The following is a 22,086-nucleotide window of genomic DNA, read 5'->3' as shown; positions in this document are numbered from 1 at the left end:
GGGGTTTCACCGTGGTCTCGATCTCCTGACCTTGTGATCCGCCCACCTCGGCCTCCCAAAGTGCTGGGATTACAGGCGTGAGCCACCGCGCCTGGCCATCTAATTATCTTCTGTTTGCCATTTCTTTATTCTAGATTCACTTTATCTTTTAAAACTTCCATTGATTTTTAAAATTTTATCACTATTATGTATTTAATTTCCAATATTATTTTTCAGTATTCCTCTTCACAGGCAGTGTTTTGTTTTGTTTCTTTTTTTTTTTTGAGACGGAGTCTTGCTCGGTCACCAGGCTGGAGTGCCGTGACGCGATCTCGGCTCACTGCAACCTCCGCCTCTCGGGTTCAAGTGATTCTCCTGCCTCAGCCTCCCGAGTACCTGGGACTACAGGTGCCTGCCACCATACCCGGCTAATTTTTGTGTTTTTAGTGGAGACGGGGTTTCACCGTGTTGGCCAGGCTGGTCTCGAACTCCTGACCTCAAGTAATCCACCCACCTCAGCCTCCCAGAGTGCTAGGATTACAGGCATGAGCCGCTGCGCCCGGCCTGTTTTGTTTTTAAAGCTTTCTTGTTTTGATCCCTGAATGTATCTTCTCTGATCACACTGAGATAATAATCATAGTTTTATTATATTTGCTTCCTGAATTTTCTGTGTCCTTTTAGTTTCCTTTTCCTGAGCATTTGTGTCTTTTGTCTTCCATGTTAAAATCTTTCCTCAAATATCTGGTGGTCCTTCAGGAGTAAGGACTGAAACACTGATTGGAAATGGAGCTGACTGGTTGATGGTCCTCAGTTTTTTTGTTGAGGAAAAAAATCTTTTATTGAGGGGCTACCAAATATCCTTATTCATAACACTTTTCTCTAGGGAACCTTGATTTCCCAGAGATGTCTTTTGCAGTCTCCATCTCCTAACTTAGGGCAGAGACCTGGCTACTGGGATTCCGGGAGCTGACAGGGAATCAGGCTTAGGGTTCTCCAGCATGGAATATACCGACTTTCTGTCAGTGCTCTTGTTTACAGTTATTTCATCTGCCTGGTATCTCCAGACCCAGAGCCTCTCTGATTCCATTTCACTGGGAGTGAACTCCCATCTCCTACAGGACTAAGGGCCTGGAGCCTTCCTTATACAGACTTTCCACTAGGTTTCCTTGTTCCCAGCACATTCATCATCTCCAGCATTTGCAGAACCTAATGATCTCATTTCTGAGCCTTTCCAGGCCTGTTAATCCTCTCGTCTACAGGTACTTGTTGGTCATACCTTCCTATCCTGCTAAGCCAGAAGCCATCATTCACTCACTTTATTTCTACATACAGTATACTGTGGCTAGGATCGATGGTGGCACCTAGTTCCATCAAAGGTGTAGAATACTTTGTGTGTGTGTGTGTGTGTGTGTATGTGTGTGACTCAGGGTCTTGCTCTGTTGCCCAGGCTGGAGCGCAGTGATGTGATTATGGCTCATTGCAACCTCCACCTCCCAAGTAGCTGGGACTACTGGCATGTGCCACCATGCCCAGCTAATTTTTTAAGGTTTTTGTAGAGATGAGGCTGATCGCAAACATCTGGGCTCAAGTGAGCCTCCTGCCTCAGCCCTCGAAAGTGCTAGGATTACAGGCCTGAGCCCCTGCACCCAGCCCTCAGGCCACACTTTAGTGTTTAATGTCACTCTGCTTTGGATAATAGTTGGATACAGTATTGTGTTTCCCCACCGGTTCGTAAGGTCTCGGAGAGAAGTCAGTTGAGTCTTAGTCATTTGTGTAACTCCCTAATGACTGAGAAAGAAAACCATTATTTAATTGAATTGTGATGAATTCTGTGAAGATATAAACTTTTTTATACTTTAAACTGTATATAGTTTATATATAGTACAAGCTGTATCTAGCAGGCATAAACTATATTTAGTAGGTTTACAGAGTCTCATTTATGGCCCTTTCTTCCTGCTCTACCAACTCTACAGCTAACCGTGGTTTCTCAATTGGGATCGGTGATGTCACACCTGGCCAAGGACTGCTAAAGGCCAAGTATGAGTTGCTGAATGCCGGCTACAAGAAATGTGATGAGTACATCGAAGCCCTGAACACGGGCAAGCTGCAGCAGCAGCCTGGCTGCACTGCTGAGGAGACCCTGGAGGTGAGCCCGGCCCTTTGGTTCAGGGTCGCCCCTTTCTGTGCGCAGTGGCTAAGGTGGTGCCCTCTGGGGTTGGGCTGAGCCCTGAAGAGAGGTAGCAAAGGAGTGGGCAAGTCAAGGTAGTGGCGTCTGTCCTGTTGGGGCCCTGGGCTCACTGTGTGTATCCTCATTTGTTTCCTGAGGGTAGGGCCTTTCATCAGATCCTCATGTCCCTCCTAGCTTTCACATACAGGTGGTGAAAACATGGCTATCTGTTCATTCAGCCACACGGGGTTGCTCTTGTTCTGGTGGCACACTCAGGTCCCTTCTCTAACTGGTACTTGAGTGCTCCTGCCTTTTCTATTTTCAGCATCCTTCAAGTAGAAACTGACACCACAGCTCTTTGGTTTTTGGGGGTTTGGTTTGTTTTTGTTTTTGTTTTTGTTTGAGACTGAGTCTCGTTCTTCATAGTTTTATGAAGCACTCCAGTATGATCTTGGCTCACTGCAACGGCTGACTCCCCGGTTCAAGTGATTCTCCTGCCTCACCCTCCCGAGTAGCTGGGATTACAGGCACATGCCACCACGACCAGCTAATTTTTGTATTTTTAGTAGAGATGGGGTTTCATCATGTTGGCCAGGCTGTTCTCGAACTCCTGACCTCAAGTGATCCACCCGCCTCAGCCTCCCAAAGTACTGGGATTACAGGTGTGAGACACCATGCCCAGCCAGTTTTTTTCTTGTTGTTGTTTTGTTTTAAGATGGAGTCTCACTCTGTCACCCCGGTGGAGTGCAGTGGTTCAATCTCAGCTCACTGCAACCTCTACCTCCTGGGTGCAAGCAATTATCCCTGCCTCAACATCCTGAGTAGCTGGAATTACAGGCACCCACCACCACGCTCAGCTAAATTTTTTTTGTATTTTTAGTAGGGCCGGGGTTTTGTCATGTTGGCCTGGTCTCGAACTCCTGACCTCAGGTGATCCACCCACCTCGGCCTCCCAAAGTGCTGGAATTACAGACATGAGCCACTGCACCCAGCCTCACCACAGCTCTTTGAATGTATGGTCTTTGAAAGAGACTTGGATGCAGAAGAGGGAGAATTCATGTCTAATAGTCACATCCCCAGTCTGCTGCCCCTCATTTGAAACTATTTTAGCTAAGATCTCAACCAGCAGGGGTCGGAATCAGAATCACCACCAGCCTGTGAGAACCTGAAACTCCCTGGACAACCCAGGTCAGCAGTCTGAGTGCACCAGGCTTTCACCTGGCCATCTTCTGCCTCACTGATAACCTGTGGCACTGAGCTTTGACTCACCTGAGTGTGGAAGAAAGGCTCTTTAAGCATTGGGAAGTTTTCTGGTGAAATACATTTTCTAAAGCAGGGAGAAACCAGAATCGTGTGAGGTATTTACCATTAGCTCATTCTTAATCTTACTTTCGCTGAGTCTTAAAGAGAGAGAAAAGGATATCCCTCACTGGTACCTCCTAGAAAATTACTTGAGGCCTCAGCAGCAGCAATTTTTCCTGGAACCAGACTCCTAACTGATTCAGCATCCTAGTTTGTAAGTTGAGGAGTAACTGTGTGGATGAGCTCATGGGCCGGAATATTCTTGTGAAGTCACCTCATCACATGCCTAGCTTGTGGACATTCAGATGTGTGCCTGGCAAGAATAAGTAGAAAGACAAATTTACAAACAGTGCAAGCAATTCTCTCTTACATACCACATATTATCTTATACATTCGTATGGGGTGCATGTGTGTGTCCACACAGCTATTTATATACAGATATTTTGTTGGATAGCATACACAAAGCCATACATTCTACCTTATGGGCCATTTAAAGGAGTTTTCAAGTTTTTATTACTGTCAATTTTAGGCCAGGCTTGGTGGCTTATGCCTATAATCAAGGCAGGAAGATCCCTTGAGGCCAGGAGTTCAAGACGAACCTGGGCAGCATAGCAAGACCCCATCTCTACAAAAAAAAATCTAAAAATTAGCCAGGCCTGGTAGGGACATATACCTGTAGTTCTAGCTACTCAGGGGTCTGGGTCAGGAAGATCTCTTGAGCCTGGGAGTTTGAGGCTGCAGTGAGCTGTGATTATGCCATTGTACACCAGCCTCAGCAACAGAGTAAGATCCTGTCTCTAACAAAAACAAAAAAAAGAAAAACTTTTTGCCTTCTGCACCGATTTTAGAACCTTGTAGAAGATGCACATGTTCATATAGCCAGAGCATTTTCCTCCTCTAAGGTTCTGAAACATTTATTGATCGGAAATCGGGCATCTTGCCTCAGTATTTTCAAATTTCTTTAAATGTTAGATTGAACATTTGTAATCCACAGAGGCAATGAGGACAACCCACCAAGGATCTCCTTTTCTCCCACTAGGCACTGATCCTGAAGGAGCTGTCTGTGATCCGTGACCACGCCGGCAGCGCTTGCCTCCGGGAGCTGGACAAGAGCAACAGCCCCCTCACCATGGCTCTGTGTGGCTCCAAAGGTGTGTGTGCCCCTCTCTCACCTGCTGGCAGTGTGTTCTCCGTACAGGCTGTTTGGCTCCAGAAAATGTGATAGTCACAACTCCAAACAGGCATTTCATTTATTTAAGGGGATCTTTTTAAATCAGGGAGACTTAATTTTTTGCATTTTGGGAAATTTAACTGCTTTGGAGGAACTTGTTGGTAACGTGTGTGGATTCTGAGTTTGAGGGTGCTTTGAGCAAACGTGGTCTTTTAAAAAAGATGAGGCCACATGCAGTGGTTCATGCCTATAATCCCAGCACTTTGGGAGGCCGAGGCCCATGGATTGCTTGAGCCCAGGAGTTCGAGATCAGCCTGGGCAATATGCTGAAACCGCGTCTCTATAAAAAAATACAAAAAAAAAATTAGCTGGGCATGGTGACTTGTGCCTGTCATCCCAGCTACTCAGGAGGCTAAGGTGGGAGGATCACTTGAGCCCGGCAAGTCAGGCAGGTTGAAGAAGAAAGCAAGCCAGGGATTTTTTAATGTACTTAATGATGTGGCAGAATTCTTTAATTTTGTAGATACTGAGAGGCCCTCAAAGCATTTGGTTTTATGATAATACATTCAGTTCAACACCTCTGTGCTTCTATTTCTGTACACTTTTTTTTTTTAACAGGAGAAAGTCCGGTCTCTTTAACTTTGCTGCCTTTCACCCCATTGCTCTCCTGCTTCCTGCCCTCAGGACATAGCCCACACTTTCCCATTTCTCTGTCTTTGCTTCCCACTTTCCCACCCACTTTGGAATTCCTCCCCCTCTCCTTTTATGTCCAAATCATAATGTCCTCCAGGAGTCCAACCTGGGCTTGCTGAAGCGTCCTTGAAGACTCGCCTGTGACTTCCCCAGCCTTTCCTCCAACCCACATATGCTCCTGGCTCCTCTCGCCCTCATTCCGCCTTTCTTGGGTTCCTGACAGCTCCTTGTTGTCTTGATTGTATTTCTGTCTTCTACTGTTCCAGGACCATGACCTTGTTGAGCATAAGGGCCTATTCCTGTTTTACCCTTCCGTTCTGCATGCACTTCAATTAGTGTCATTTTGGTAAATGAATGTTACATTTCTGGCCCATGTCCCCAGGTTCCTTCATTAACATATCACAGATGATTGCCTGTGTGGGACAGCAGGCCATCAGTGGCTCTCGAGTGCCAGACGGCTTTGAAAACAGGTCCTTGCCTCACTTTGAAAAACACTCAAAGGTAAGCGGTAGCAGATCAGGTAGAACTATGAAGACCTCTTCATGTACACTTCCCTCCAAGGAACACAGACCTATTCAGATCAAAGACTATTGGCCAATTTCATGTGGAGTTTTATATATATATTTTTTTTTTTTTTGCCATTTTATTAAGATACACTTCTGGCCAGGCACAGTATCTCATGCCTGAAATCCTAGCACTTTGGGAGGCCAAGGCGAGAGGATTGCTTGAGGCCAGGAGTTCGTCTGGCCAACATAGCAAGACCCCATCTCTACAAATAAATACATATATATAAAATTCATATGTAATTATTACAATTACACTTCATATGTAATTTACCCATGTAAGGCATACAGTTCAGTGATTGTTAATATATTCACAGAGCTGTGCAGCCATCACTATAATCTACTTTTAGAATATTTTCAGTGCCCATAATGAAACCCTGTAGATATTAACAATGCACGGTTATGTTTTGGAGGCGGGCAGGTCTGGCCCACAGGAAGGATGTGTTGAAGGTGTCATTTCCCAGGGAACGGGCAGGCAGCCTCCATCCACAGGGTGTCCTCTGAGGTCCTTGACTGCTTGCCTACTTTAAGGAGAGCAGCCGGATCTTAGGTTTCCCTCTCCTGTGCCACTTGCCTGCCACTGGCACCAGCACCAGCCCGGGCTGGGCCCTCATTCTCCTTGTCCCTGGTATAAAGTATTTCTCCGTCAGGAAAGGGCATAGAAAGCCTGCCATTTCGTGAGAATATACTGGCCAGGTATTTATAGTCTCAAGGTGGGGCATTTTCTGATTTGAGTGGATTTCAGAATCGTGGGCCTTGAACTTCTTTTGTTTGATTTTTCTTTTTTCTACCTCTCTTTAGCTCCCAGCTGCCAAAGGCTTTGTGGCTAATAGCTTTTATTCTGGTTTGACACCAACTGAGTTTTTCTTCCACACAATGGCCGGCCGGGAAGGTCTAGTCGACACGGCTGTAAAGACAGCCGAAACAGGATACATGCAGGTAACCTGAAGAAATGTAGGCCATTAGCAACAGAGCAGGACAGGGCTCTGTGGGTTTTGACTATTGAGTGTTTGCATGTTTTGCACATGAGCTGTAAGGTATATAGTCTTGGGTTAAATTTAAAAGGAAAAAATTAGAAAGGTAGATGCCCTGGAAATGAACAACCAAAAAAATGTAGTGTGTTCCAAATCATCTTATGATGATCAAGACCAGGCCAGAGCCACGCATAGCAAAGCGCTGTTAGAGGAGAACGTGACTGGAAGTACATTGTGGGATATGTCATTCAACCTCACTGAGCCTTGCTTCACTAACACGTGACAATGAGGGTTATTGCGAGGCCTCTGCCTCTCTCTTTGCAACTATTTATGTAACTCATTATTAATATCATTCTAATTAACTCTAATGACCTATTCCAGTGCTTGCTGCAGGGCTTCTATGCTTAGAAGGAAAGCATTTCCCCAGAGAGTGTATAGCTCTGAGATAATAGACTCTGGGGCACAGGGCTAAACTAGAGGCTTCTCAGCATTTAGGCTTCTCAAACTTTGCCACAAAAGTACCCCTAATGACCAAGGAGTGAAAAATACGTCTTCTTATGTTCTTCCATAAGACCACAGGCAAAAGATGACTTTTCAGTCCCTGTACTCCCTACTCAACAATTTGTTCATTTTTTTAAGTAATGTTTTTGACTACTTAAAACACCAGATAAAGTCAACGCTGCAAGTTGCTGGGCCATGAACTTGCTGTAGCTTTGTATCTTCTCTCTCGCTATTGTGGAAGCATGGCCCTTTGCAAGCGGGAAAACCAGGGTAGATAAACCAGAGATGTGAATGAGTGGGCCAGAACAAACACTGTGATTAGTGTGACAGTGGACACCTATTTCCAAATCAGTAGATGCCTATTTCCATCATCTCTCCTGTACCTCGTGTATCATCGTCTGATACTTTTAATCATCTTTTTTTGTGTGTCATTCACGGAATACAATTAATCATCTTTCGAAGGGAAATTGCCCTTCAGTGTTGGAGCATGCTGCTTTTGTCAGAAACTCAACAGACTGTGAAATACTTTTACCACTCTTGCCATAATGTGTGTTTTGACTTAATTTTTTTGTCTTTACTTTTTGAATTAGAGAGTATGACTTTGCCAGAGCAGTGTGTTAACGTAAACCAAATTAGTTCTGGCATAAGGGATTTTTGTTTTGAAGTTGCCTAGAGGAAGATTCCTTTCTCTTTAATTCACTGAGCCACCATACCATTGCTGGCTGGAGTGTTCAGCTGGTGGACGGTTCTCCCTAAGCAGATTTGAGAAGCCATTGCTGCCTGCTGGTTCTAACACAATACTGTTCCTGTTCTCTCTTCTTCCCCCTCTGTCCCAGAAGAGGGCCTGCACCTGATCCTTTGTAATTCATATTGAAGTCTGCAGGGGTCCTGGCTTAAGTTGTGTTTAGAAATGCAAAGCTATTGCATTAATTTATACCTTAGGGAGAAAGAGAAGGAAGGCAAAACAGCCTAGGAAAACAGTGTTTGCAGAGTCCTTTGTGGGTGATGGGGCTTAAGTTGCATGTGTTCTAAAATACACTAAAATGCTGGAAGTTGGAGCATATTCCAAATCCCACTGCACAGGCTAGTAAGGCATTCTTGCTCTTGTTCTTGGGGGGAGAGATCTGTTTTTAAGTGATTTCTAATACAATATTTTTATGTGATTAAAGTGCTTGTAACCTTGAGACTCCTGAGTTGCAAATCTTATCCTCTCCACATGTGACTAGTCTTCCCAAAGCAGCTGAGCTTTTTCCTCCTTTTCCTTTAGCGAAGGCTTGTCAAATCTCTTGAAGATCTTTGCTCCCAGTATGATCTGACAGTCCGAAGCTCTACTGGCGATATTATCCAGTTCATTTACGGAGGAGATGGCTTAGATCCTGCAGCTATGGAGGGAAAAGATGAACCTTTGGAGTTTAAAAGGGTTCTAGACAACATCAAAGTAAGATTTAGCATTATATCTGGGGTTAGAGTGTTTTTAAGGATGTTTCTTTAGGATGGAAGTACTGTTTGGACTATCACTTGCAGTTAATAAATACTTCAGTATTTATAATCCCAAGCACTGGATTAGTATCTTTTTTCTTTGTGTTACTCTGCATAATTTTCCAGTATTAAAAGGGAAGGGCCAGGCACAATGGCTTATGCCTGTGATCACAGCACTTTGGGAGGCCAAGGCAGGAGGATCACTTGAGGCCATGAGTTTAAGAGCAGCCTGGGCAGCAAAGTGAGATCCCATCTCTATAAAAAAAAAGAAAAAAACAATTTTTTTTTTTTTTTAATTTCCAATATTTAAAGGAAAAAGGCCAGGCGCAGTGGCTTACACCTAGAATCCTTGCAATTTGGGAGGCCAGCGCAGGAGGATCACTTGAGGCCATGAGTTTAAGACCAGTCTAGTCAACACAGTGTGACTACCATCTCTATAAAAAATTTTAAAAATTAGCTGGGTGTGGTGGCGGACGCCTGTAGTCCCAGCTACTCAGGAGGCTGAGGCAGGAGAATGGCGTGAACCCAGGAGGCAGAGCTTGCAGTGAGCCGAGATCGAGCCGCGGCACTCCAGCCTGGGCGACTGAGAGAGACTCTGTCTCAAAAAAAAAAAAAAAAAAGAATTAGCCAGAGATTGGGTGGATCACAAGATCAAGAGATGGAGACCATCCTGCCAACATGGTGAAACCCCATCTCTATTAAAGATACAAAAATTAGCTGGGTGTGGTGGTACGTGCCTGTAATCCCAGCTACTCGGGAGGCTGAGGCAAGAGAATCACTTGAACCAGGGAGTTGGAGGTTGCAATGAACCAAGATCGCACCACTGCACTCCAGCCTGGCGAAAGAGTGAGACTGCGTCTCAAAAAACAAAAAAAGAATTTGCCAAGGATGATGGCATGCACCTGAAGTTCCAGCTACTCAGGAGGCTAGGGCAGGTGAATCCTTAAGCCCAGGAGTTTGAGGCCACAGTGAGCTGATCTCACCACTATATTCCAGCCTGGGTGACAGAGCAAGACCCTGTCTTAAAAAAAAAAAAAAAAGGCCAAAAAAAAGTTGTTTTCAGTTGAAAGTCTAGTGTTGGTAGTAATCAAATGACAACAGAAGAGGACTTTGTTCGGTTTCTCTCTGTGTCAAGTAGAGCGCACTAGAGACCAGTTTTGTAAGTCATGGGCATTGAAAGCAGGCACACTTCACATACTTTGAGAATATAACTTGGAACAACCTTTTTGGAGAGTAGTTGGACAGTATCAGTCTGAGTTTTAAATATGTGTCCCTTTTGACCCAATAGTTTCCCTTACAGAAACTCCTTTTGTCCTCTAGAAATCGTCTAACTATGCCCAGAATGTTTTTTCCAGGCTGCTTACAGTAAAGGCAAACCATCAGTAGAGGATACTTCAAATGATGGTCTGTCTATACGAAAGAATAATAACGCAGCCATTAAAACATTGAGTCTACTTGGACAAAGCAGAAGAGAGGAAAAAAAAGAGGAAATTCTGTCAGGGCTCACACTTACAATCCTAGTTCTTTGGGAGGCCGAGGCGAGCAGATCACTTGAGGTCAGGAGTTCGAAACCATCCTGGCCAAGATGGTGAAACCCCGCCTCTACTAGAAATACAAAAAAATTAATCGGGCATGGTGGTGCATGCCTGTAGTCCCAGCTACTCGGGAGGCTGAGGCAGGAGAATCACTTGAACCTGGGAGGCGGAGGTTGCAGTGAGCCGAGATGGCGCCACTGCACTCCAGCCTTGGCGATCCAGCAAGACTCCATCTCAAAAAAAAAAAAAGAAATTTATGAGCTTGAGAAGTAGGAGAGTATTTTCACTCTTGAAATGTTTGAGTTTTTTAAATAACAGTTTATATTTTTAATGTAAATCTAGTGGGGGGCGGGGAGGTGGCGAAGGCTGGGAAGTGATGGGACAACACCTGCTGAATAGCCCAGAAATTTTTGCGTAGGATGGAGTCTCCATTTACCCAGTTTTCATCTTCACATGAAAGGTACAGTCCACAATTTGTTTTGAAAGAAAAATCACAGGTTGCTAAAAGCTCACCTCGGGTAAGGTCATTTTATCCCTTGTAAGTTCTCTCATCTATTCCTGCCCCCTCTCTGTGGCCACTATACATAATATAATTTTCTTTTAATACTTGAGGCAGTCTTCCCGTGTCCGAGTGAGCCTGCTCTCAGCAAAAACGAGCTGATCCTGACCACAGAGTCCATCATGAAGAAGAGTGAGTTCCTTTGCTGCCAGGACAGTTTCCTGCAGGTAAGCTCTGCCAGGTGCTGGCCACTGCACCCCGCCTGGCTGTTGTAAAGAACTCTGTTTGCCCAGGACTGTCAAGTGGATTTTATAAGCTGGGTTTTTGTTTTTTAAGGTAGGGTTGTTCCTTTGTTAAAAAGGTCAAGAATGGGCCAGGCGTGGTGGCTCACGCCTGTAATCCCAGCACTTTTGGAGGCCGAGTCTGGTGGATCACTTGAGGTCAGCAGTTGGAAACCAGATTGGCCAACACGGTGAGACCCTGTCTCTACTAAAAATACAAAAATTACCGGGCGTGGTGGCGGGCACCTGTAATCCCAGCTTGGGAGGCCGAGGCAGGAGAATCACTTGAACCTGGGAGGTGGAGGTTGCAGTACACCGGGATGGCACCACTGCACTCCAGCCTGGGCAACAGAGCGAGAGTCCATCTCAAAAAAAAAAAAAAAAAAATGACGGGCAGTCATTCAAAAATGGCCAAGGCAAAATCTCACCAGCCAACATGCAGAATTTATCTCTTGACTTTCTTAGTTTATGTCTTTCAGTCAAGCCATTTCCCTATTAGAAGAAAAATGTTCTTTTCCCCTTTTAGAAGAAAAATGCTGATTTTGTTTAAGCCCTGTCCCAACACCAGCCTACTACCCACTCAATCCTGTGAGCCAACTCTTCCATCAATCATTCTGAATCCCAATAATTATTAGTAGTAGTAGTCTTGTTTTGACACTGTTTAAACTGCTCTTTCTTTTGCCGTTTTATGGATCAAAACTCCATTGAATCAGCCTTTTCTATTCTTCCAGGGAGCTGTTACCTTGATACCCTCTCAAGGTTTTTTGGTTGGTTTGTTTTTTGTTTTTTTAATGGTTCTGACCTGCTCAGGCAGCTCCTTCATGTTTATAATCATGGTTAGGATCAAAAGCAAAGGGATACAGAAATCAGTAAATGGTTTCCTTTGTGTACTAATTGGTAATTCAAATGTAGCACAAGATCAGCAGGCCAAAGAAGAATGTATCTCTTTCAGTAGATCAAAAATAAAAACAGCAAGTGAAGGTTAAATATTTGTGTTAAGAAAGCTCCTCGCTTCTTGTGTTCATGTGTCAAGGTATGAAAGGTGAAAAAGAGACTTTTCCAGATTTTAAAATCAAGAGTGTGGCAAGGTTGGGTGCCTTTGTCTGTTTTTCTCCTCCAAAGGCTTTCTATTCCTTTTTTTAAACTAACAAATTAGAGTTGTAATTTGGTTTTTCTTCACGCTTATGTTTACGTATTTATCTGTTTGTCCTCGAAGACCTTAACTGAGACAGGTTATGAGAGCTATAACGAGGTAACGTGCTTAGCATGCTGTGAACGCCAACAGAAAGGGCCCGCTCCAGCAGCACCCCAGCATTTGCCAGCCAGAGAGAGCAGGTTTCTGTCCCGGTTCTGGCAAACACTGCTTTGCTTTGGACTGGTTCCTTTCTTGCCCTTGAAAAGCTTTAACAGGTGACCTCCTACCCGGCAGCATTTGTTTATTCAGTGAGCACTGGTTTAGCCCTCTCCATATGTCACACAGTCCACAGATCCTGGGGATGCAAGGATGACTAAACATGTCCTTGCCACCGGCAGCTCACAATCTGATGAGCTCAGATTTGCCGAGAGGGTCCAAAATCCACTGGCCAGAACAGATGTGTCTGAGCCCGTGAAATGTTCTCCAGCCCTAGCCCGTATCAGAGCTGAGGTGACAGAGGCACTCCTGAGTGGCATTGAGCCCTGGTCCCTGCCAGAGGCAGATGCCCGTGCTCATAGGCTTGCTGTGGAGCATGAGATGCTAACTTCTGGTTAATCATGTGATGAATTGCCTGCCAGTAGCCATGTTGTGAGTTTGTTCCCTCTAGTATGCATGGGTTGATTCAGTGTGAATTTTTAGCAGACTGTTTCACCTTTCATTTCCAAAAAGTGAGCTGTTTTCTTTTTTTTTTTTTTTTATTTATTTTTGAGACAGAGTCTTGTTCTGTTATCCAGGCTAGAGTGCAGTGGCGTGGTCTCGGCTCACTCAAGCCCCACCTCTTGGGTTCACGCCATTCTCCTGCCTCATCCTCCTGAGTAGCTGGGACTACAGGCGCCCGCCACCACGCCCAGCTAATTTTTTGTATTTTTTTTTTAGTAGAGACGGGGCTTCGCCATGTTAGCCAGGATGGTCTCGATCTCCTGATCTCGTGATCCGCCCGCCTCGGCCTCCCCAAGTGCTGGGATTACAGGTGTGAGCCACCACGCCTGGCCTCTTTTTTTTATTTTTAAACCTGATTTCTAGAACCTTTGTGTAGGGAAAGTCATTCAGCAAACCCATGGGAAGCATGTCCATTGGGGTGAAAGCTGAGCTATGTCATTCCCAGTGCCTAAGCCAGCAGATTGTTTTAGGTGTGTTATTTTTACTCCATATGTGTGCACAGTCCCTTGCAGATGAAAACCTTCTGGGTCTAAGGCTTGGCCTTAAGTTCTGCTTCTGTTTTTCCTGTGCCAACAGGTAAGGCAGCTTTTAACAACTGGTGATCAAACAGCAACATCTGGGCCAAGAGGGCTTTCGGGACCTTTCTCAAAAGGACCCAGCCACTGCCAGGCAAAGCCCCCTCTTATACTGAATATACAGAGGAAAAATTCAGTGGCAGCAAGTGCAAATGCCTTTGAACGTTCTGTTAGAGCCGTGCCAGGAGAGGTTGTCCCACTGCCGTCTCCAGCTTTATTTTTCATCTCTGGTTTGCAAAAGGTGACTGTATCTGAAAACATGGTGTCAGACTCATCATTAATAACAAGGACTCTGGAGAGTTTCTCTTTAAAAAGAGTTTCTTGAGAACTCTAAAGTTCTTGTGAATTACTAAAAGTTCTTTTCTTTTTTTTTTTCTTTCTGAGACAGAGTCTCACTCTGTCACCCAGGCTAGGGTGCAGTGGCACGATCTCGGCTCACTGTAACCTCTGCCTCCTGAGTTCAAGTGATTCTCCTGTCTCAGCCTCCCAAATAGCTGGGACTACAGGAACATGCCATCATGCCAGGCTAATTTTTTTATTTTTAGTAGAGACGGGGTTTCACCATGTTGGCCAGGCTGGTCTCGAACTCCTGACCTCAGGTGATCCACCTGCCTCAGCCTCCCAAAGTGCTGGGATTACAGACATGAGCCACCACACCCAGCTGGTAAAACTTCTTAAATAAAAAGCCCTTTCTATGTAGAACAATGATTGGGCTGCGGGGTCACCCTCCGTGGGTCTCTGCACTTTCTCAGTGGGAAGAAAGAGAGTTGGCCAACACAGGCAGTCATGAGAAAGCAGTATTCATGGGAACTGACGGCCAGGATGTGATGGACCCCCGAGGTAGCCCCTTGGCTGCCTGGGCTCCTGGGAGACAGACGGAATTTCCCAGTAGGCAAAGATTACATTGAAGAAACCCCTGTTCAGAGAAAAGACTTTGAAGAAAGCATCTGACTTCATGGAGAGGTTGGTTGCCTTGGCCAAGCACTGACCTCATTCAGCCCTTCAGTGCCCCCTGCTCTAGGGTGGTGGGACTAAAGCCATGCCACCTCACAGGGAGGTCTTGCCAAGTTGGGCAGCAGCTGGCTGGGAAAGGCATAAGACCACGTGGACACAGATGCTAAGGCTATTTAAACAAGAACATAAAGTTCTAGCGTTTTGCTTGTAGAAAGGGTAGTCACTAGAAATGGCTAGTTAGGAGGCTAATGAGATTTCTTTTTGCAAGGTTAGGACAAAATGGGGCTAGGAAGTCTTAAGCTGTCTGTGGGTACCTTACAGGATTTTATTTTTGCGAAAATGGGCTTCTGGTTCAGGCTTAGGCATTTTCAGCCACACAATAGGCTGAGTGGACTTTGGGCAAGGCATGCTGGCCTTCTCTCTGGGGGACCCTCAGCCTACCCCAGAATCAAGAAACAACCTCACGAGGCTTCTTAGCCACCACGTAATGCAGTCTGCCCTCACCCTGCTTGTCCTCCGTGTGTGGGTGTCTGTACTCATCCACCCACACAGAGCAGCTGGATGCCTGCATTTGGCCAGAGTGCCACTTAAGCTTACTGCCACTGTGATTTCCTTGCTGCTACAAAGGAGGGGCAGTCTATCTCCTCTTCCCCATATTCTCAGAGACTGTCCTGTCCCTGGGCCACACCAGAGCAGCCGATGCCGGCTCCCAGGATGGCAGGATAATGGCCTCTGGAGGACAGTTGCTACTGCACGGTAGGTGCCATCAGCTCACCCTGAGAAGTGCTTTAAGAGCCATTCTACTACCCCAGAGTAGCCCTTGATGATTGACCCACTGTGAGCAGGATGTTAACTGCTCCTCTGTAAGTGCTCCTTCCCTGTGAGCGCTCCCCAGGGGAAGGTGCTGGCTGATCCTGGCTTTAGGAGTGGTGGTGGGCTGGGTCTCTTTCACAGACACACTGTGAATCCTAAAACAGATAGTTTTACCCATTTGAGTGGTCACCAGAAAACCGGAGTCAGGGCTGTAGTCTCTAGCCCTGCTCTGATCTTCCACCTGTGTGTTTTTCACCTTCTTGCTCTACTTGGTCATCCTCCCGGGGCTGAGAGTGCTATTCTTAAATACAGTGGGAATCGCAGCATATACCGATGCTTCACATCTGGCTTTGACAGTGGTTTCCAGGAATCCTTACAGACTTCTAATTGTGTGTGGGAAGAGAGCATAGGCCTAGGCCTGTGGGGAGAGGTGGTTACCGGAGGGGAAAAGGTAAGCTGGGTTTGGAGAGTGTTTTCTTTGAAATGAAGGTAAACTCAAAGGGTGTTTTAAATGCATGAACTGTCAACAAAGCTATGCTTTAGTTGGTGGTATTTAAACTGATCATAATAGCTTCAGAAGAAACCCTCAAAAATTAATCTACAGAAGAGTATAAATGCTGCAGTTGTACCTGTCCTGAACTGTGTTCTTATAGCCCTCGTGGCACATTGGAGAACAAGAATGAAGGCTCCCACATGCTGTGTGGGCTCTGTAGATAGTGCCATGAGAGTGGTTGGAGGAGAAGGCCTTAGAGACACCATAACCAACGGAGTGTGTGTCTGGGGTATGGACAGTGTGGTGTGTTCTTTGGAAAACCACTTTGTAGTAGAAGCAGTATCCAGATTGTGTCCTTTATACTATATATGGAGCTAGCATTAAAATATGATAGACTTGTCATATGCAACTGAGGTTTATGAAATGAATTATGTCATCTGAATGACTGTGAAACTTACAAATGATGTTTGCTGTGTAATCTTTCAGGAAATAAAAAAATTCATTAAGGGGGTCTCTGAGAAGATCAAGAAAACCAGAGATAAATATGGCATCAATGATAATGGCACAACAGAGGTAATATCCCTCCAAGACATGTTAGAACCCCGAGCTGTTTGCAGGTGCTGCCGGCCCTAACTGTATGCTTGGCTTGTATTCTTCCAGCCCCGTGTGCTGTACCAGCTGGACCGCATCACCCCCACCCAAGTAGAAAAGTTTCTGGAGACCTGTAGGGACAAGTACATGAGGTAGGGATGCTTTTGTCTTGGACTGACTGTCATCCACATAGTTCTCACGTATCCCTTCTGTTTCTCCACGTGTACAAAACCCTACACCAGCTCACTTGTTAACTGACAGTATTTGATCAGGTTCTGTCACATTTTCTCTAGGGGGTCTGATGAATTGCTAGGCTGAATGCTCCAAGATATGGAAATAATTGCAAGGAAATTTCTTAATGTCTTCTCCCCATGGGGAAACTGCTAATGAATATGGCAGATGCCACTGCTCTGTTTGCCATCAGTACCATTGGTTAGCAGACCACTTAGATTTTCTGCATCTATTACATGCTGACCACAAGTAGCCATGCAGAATTGAGTGGCATTGCCGTCCCCTCTCTGACCATTACTTACCCCTGTCTGCACCTATGCCAGGCTCTTCCTCTGTCACAACTATACCCTTCCCGACCCGAATAGCATCTGTATTCTCTGTTGAAAGGTGATAACCAGAAGCCTCTCCCCAGCAGTTTTGCTGGACTTTTCTTTGGCATGCTGCATTCTTATCCATACCTTTGCCTTCTAGGGCACAGATGGAGCCAGGTTCTGCAGTGGGCGCTCTGTGTGCCCAGAGCATTGGTGAGCCAGGCACCCAGATGACCCTGAAGACTTTCCACTTTGCAGGTGTGGCCTCCATGAACATCACCCTGGGCGTGCCCCGGATTAAAGAGATCATCAATGCTTCCAAGGCCATCAGGTGCCTGCTTTCATTTCCCTCTTGTTCCACACATGCCTGTCCTGTTTCTTGAGAAACAATGATCCTCGTGTCACATGCATATGTGTGATATCCTCATAGGACTGTGTCTCAAACTCTGGGTGGCATGCATGCTGTGTTCATCCTATTTTGGTTTTTTAAAAAGCCACTTAAGAAAAAGTCTAAACTGGATACAGTCAAAATAGAAGCAATGTTTTTTTTTTATGGCCACAAGTAACATGAAGAGAGAAAATGTTAAAAATGACTGGAAAAACTGGAGCAATGTGTCAGTGGAGATTTCATCCTTTTGATGTCATTATTCCAGCCTAACTAGGCCTGACTGAAGTGTCTGCCACTTGGCCTGTGGTCATATTCTGTGAGCCCCTGGTGATTTCGTGATAGGATTTCTAGTTGATCTAAGGCTAGAAGAAATAGAAATGTTTTACAGTGCCTTTGATGACAAAAGTCATGATTTTTACCTGTGATCTATATTTAACAAAATAATGATACATAGCATTAAATGAAAGATAGTCAGCTGGGCGCAGTGGCTCACGCCTGTAATCCCAGCACTTTGGGAGGCTGAGGCGGGCGGATGATGAGGTCAGGAGATTGAGACCATCCTGGCTAACACGGTGAAACCCCGTCTCTACTAAAAATACAAAAAATTAGCCAGGCGTGGTGGTTGGTGCCTGTAGTCCCAGCTACTCGGGAGACTGAGGCAGGAGAATGACGTGAACCTGGGAGGCGGAGCTTGCGTTGAACCTAGATCACTCCACTGCATTCCAGCCTGGGCGAGAGAGCGAGACTGTCTCAAGAAAAAAAAGAAAGATAGCCATACTTGGTTGTAGAACCACAACTGTAGACAACCAGGGTGTTAGGAGCTCTGCCTGCCCCTTCTAGGCTGGTCAGATTAGTCAGTCCCAGGTGTGTATTCTGGGGATCCTGTCCAGAACAGTGAGGACAGAAGCTGATGGCCAGTGATCAGAGGAGTTGGAGGTGTTCCTGGAGAAGCGGTGATGGGAGAGGAGAGGGATGAGGGAAATTGTAATATGCAAAAGGTCACTTTACAGGCCAGGCCTGGTGGTTCACTCCTGTAATCCCAGCTCTTGGGCCGGCCAAGGCTGAAGGATCACTTTAGCCCAGGAGTTTGAGACCAGCCCCGGCAACACTGGAAGATCCCAAGCCTACAGAAAATTTTAAAATTAGCCAGGCGTGGTGGTGCACACCTGTGGTTCCAGCTACTTGGGAGGCTGAGGCAGAAGGATCGATTGATCCTCTACCAGGATATAGAGGCTGCAGTGAGCTGTGATTATGCCGCTACACTCCAGCCTGAAACAGAGCAAGACCCCTTTCAAAAAAAAAAAAGTGTGGGTGGTCAGTTTACACAGGGAACAGAACTAAAATAACTGCTTGTTACGCTTGTTAGGACCAAAGAAAAACAGGTAGGGATCACTTTTTTTTTTTTGAGACAGAAGCTCACTCTGTCTCACTCTGTTGCCAGACTAGAGTGCAGTGGTGCGATCTTGGCTCACTACAACCTCTGCCTCCTGGGTTCAAGCGATGCTCCTACCTCAGCCTCTTGTGTAGCTGGGACTTGGCTAATGTTTGTATTTGTAGTAGAGACAGAGTTTCGCCATGTTGGCCAGGCTGGTCTCGAACTCCTGACCTCAGGTGATCCACCTGTCTTGGCCTCCAAAGTTCTGGGATTACAGGCATGAGCCACCGCACCCAACCAGGGCTCACTTTCTAAGGAAGAATTTTCTGAAAGTCTTTTCATTCACTTCGGGAGTAGATTGCTTGGGGACCACCAAAAATAGTAAGTCTAAATGAGAATGTACATGAAGCCCTTCGTAGCATACCTGACAGTAAATATTCAGTGAACTGGGGTTGCTAGTAACATTATGATTCTAAATAGCACTTGGGTTTAACAAAGCAGTGGTCTTCAAACAGGCTCCTCCCTCGTGCTAGCGTCATTTTTCCTTTGCCTCTCGACAGCACTCCAATTATCACAGCACAGCTAGACAAGGATGACGACGCGGATTACGCTCGCCTCGTGAAAGGGAGAATTGAGAAAACCCTCTTGGGAGAGGTAAGAAGAAATCCCTATTGATGACAAGAAAACTAGCTCAGCAACATTGCAAGGAAGTGTAAAAATCAGCTGCCATGGATTGACCAGCCTGTGGCGTCCTCACTACTCCAGCTCTTCAAAAAAAGCAAGCAGTCACATGCTCTTAGGAAAGGGGAAAGCGGCTGATTAACACTCTGATCTTTTGACACTCCAGATTTCCGAGTATATTGAAGAAGTGTTTCTTCCTGATGACTGCTTTATTCTCGTCAAACTCTCCCTGGAACGGATTAGACTTCTGAGACTGGAAGTGAGTCACATAATTAAATGTAGAGAGGAAGTCATCCTGTTAGTCCCAAGATAGGTACTGATAAACTAGGGCAAGAGCTAAGCAAGGCAGAGGAAGCATTGCAGAAGCTTCTGTTTGGTTTCTAGTTTTTGTGATTCTGTCGTCCCCTCACATTTTCTCTTTCTAAACCTGACCTTGATACAAATATAGGCATCTAAAGACACACAGGAAATTAGTAGAAATCTTGTGCAGACCACAATAGCATTTCACTGTGACACGGTGTTATGATAAGTGGTCTTGTTGTCCCCTCTTCCCAGTGTCTGGAAGGACCCTAGGGCTGGCTCTCTTACTCATCTGTGGGTCCCTAGCGCCCAGCATGGCAGCTAGCCTAGGAAGTTCCGTAAATGTGTTTAGATGGGGAGATTAACCTGGCTTCTTAAACTGGAATGCACGGGTAGTAGGCAACATTTGAAAGATGATCCACCTTTCTCACAAACAGACCAACTTGGGGTGCAAACTGAGTAACTTCCCAACACCCTCTTCTTTCTCTCGGGTAGTTAAAGCTGTACTAGCCCTTAAAACATTCTGTCAGTTCGTTCTCTCACGCACCAAGGTCATATGTTACCCATATAACAGTTGACTCTGAAATGCAGCAACCTGCTCTCCAGTTTGGGGATTTCTCTAGCCTGTCTCTTGCTGCCTGCCTTGCGGCTCTTTTGCAGAAGAGCTGAGTTGCATCCAGGAATGTAGCAAGTGAACCACTGTGGAAATGTCAGGTAGAGGGGAGGCCCCACAGAAGCTTTTAATCAGCCTGGCCTCCAACCTTCAGCCTCCCTAGAGCTTCCCACAGAGGCTGCATGTGTTGCCGTGAATTGAGCATGAATTTTCAAGGGCAAATATTTTGTTGTGGGTGAAAAAAAAAGCTATTTTTATGAGTAAAGCACAGATATATATACATAATACATAAAGCAGATATGTAGTATATCTATGGTATTAATTTCATGGTGCGGGTGGGGGGTGTTTAGAACAAACCTGACTAAAAGGACCTCTTAGAGGGGCAATAATGAAATAAAGGATGAAAAACACTGGAATCGAAGCCCTCAAACCTCTCAGTAACACCTACTCCTGGCCATGTTGCAGGTGAACGCTGAGACAGTGCGATATTCCATCTGTACGTCCAAGCTCCGCGTGAAGCCCGGCGACGTAGCTGTTCACGGTGAGGCTGTGGTGTGTGTCACCCCCAGAGAGAACAGCAAGAGCTCCATGTACTACGTGCTGCAGTTCCTGAAAGAAGATCTCCCCAAGGTGAAACAGGAGTCGCTTCTCATGGAGACCCAGCATCTCCCTGTGGTGTGACACCCAGGGCTGGGACCTAAGGGCTTTGTCACTTAGTCCCATTTCTTCATTTCTTCTTGGCCATATCCCCAAGGAGTTAGTCTGTTAGATTCCTCTCTGCTCTGTCAAAAAACTGATGTTAGAAAGAGGCGTAGTCCCCTCCCTTATCCCTAAAACTAGCTCTAGTGTGTCACACACAGATGACCACTGCTGAAAGCTGGGGTGATCAAGGTGATCATCCCAGGGCATGGCTCACACCGTCCTCACAGCCTTCTCTGTCTCTGAATCCAGGTGGTGGTGCAGGGCATTCCAGAGGTGTCCAGAGCTGTCATACACATTGATGAGCAGAGTGGAAAGGAGAAGTACAAGCTTCTGGTGGAAGGTGATAACCTGCGGGCAGTCATGGCCACGCATGGTGTGAAGGGCACCCGGACCACCTCCAATAACACCTATGAGGTACTGCTTAGCCCACGGAGTCGCCTTAGGGTTAGGTTGTCTTCCTTGTGCCATCTGCAGGCCTTCCACTGGTTCCCAGCATACTTCTCTCACCATCCCATTTGCCCTGGGTCTACGACTAAAACTTGCCCAGTAATCCATTTCTGGAAAACGGCACAGGGTTTGCTTTGAACTTGCAGGGCAGAGGAGGAAGTGGAGAGAATTTGCAGTGGCCTCACAAAAGTGGCTGCTTCTGCTCATTCCTTTCTCTCTGTAGGTGGAGAAAACTCTGGGCATCGAGGCTGCCCGGACAACCATCATCAATGAAATCCAGTACACCATGGTGAACCACGGCATGAGCATCGACAGGAGGCACGTGATGCTGCTCTCCGACCTCATGACCTACAAGGTGTGTGGCAGGAGGCCCCCGGGCTGCCTGGGCGTCTCGAAACTCACTTTCAGGAGAATAAGCCTGTGGAGTTTCTAAGACATGTAGAATGCGCCACTGTGAGGACCATCAGAGAGGGAAAATAAGATGTGAACATTGCTCAAAAACCAAAGTATGCTGATCAGGCTGGGTGTCCTGGTCAAATCCCAGTATGAGAATTACAGCCTCATGGCAAACTCACACCCAGTCAGTGGAGTGAAGAGAGCTGGAGCTTGGTTC

At 45.9% G+C, this 22,086-nt stretch overlaps 1 protein-coding gene across 1 annotated transcript in view; it reads left to right on the top strand.

Moving 5' to 3' along the window:
* Positions 1–22,086, top strand: part of POLR3A (polymerase (RNA) III (DNA directed) polypeptide A, 155kDa) — a 50,965-nt gene that overhangs the window by 22,250 nt on the left and 6,629 nt on the right. Inside the window, exons 15-28 of the mRNA XM_011974942.1 lie at positions 1,953–2,125; positions 4,488–4,599; positions 5,695–5,813; positions 6,677–6,814; positions 8,618–8,788; positions 10,977–11,090; positions 16,321–16,407; positions 16,495–16,577; positions 17,128–17,298; positions 19,291–19,384; positions 19,578–19,670; positions 20,790–20,954; positions 21,276–21,440; positions 21,697–21,828. Coding sequence (XP_011830332.1) covers positions 1,953–2,125; positions 4,488–4,599; positions 5,695–5,813; positions 6,677–6,814; positions 8,618–8,788; positions 10,977–11,090; positions 16,321–16,407; positions 16,495–16,577; positions 17,128–17,298; positions 19,291–19,384; positions 19,578–19,670; positions 20,790–20,954; positions 21,276–21,440; positions 21,697–21,828 — 1,817 coding nt within the window. The remainder of the gene's footprint in view (positions 1–1,952; positions 2,126–4,487; positions 4,600–5,694; positions 5,814–6,676; positions 6,815–8,617; positions 8,789–10,976; positions 11,091–16,320; positions 16,408–16,494; positions 16,578–17,127; positions 17,299–19,290; positions 19,385–19,577; positions 19,671–20,789; positions 20,955–21,275; positions 21,441–21,696; positions 21,829–22,086) is intronic.

Source organism: Mandrillus leucophaeus, unplaced genomic scaffold (genome assembly GCF_000951045.1).
Source record: "Mandrillus leucophaeus isolate KB7577 unplaced genomic scaffold, Mleu.le_1.0 Scaffold15, whole genome shotgun sequence".
NCBI lineage: Eukaryota > Metazoa > Chordata > Mammalia > Primates > Cercopithecidae > Mandrillus > Mandrillus leucophaeus.
Note: the sequence above shows the minus strand (reverse complement) of the source record. Positions and strands in the feature narration are given on the sequence as shown.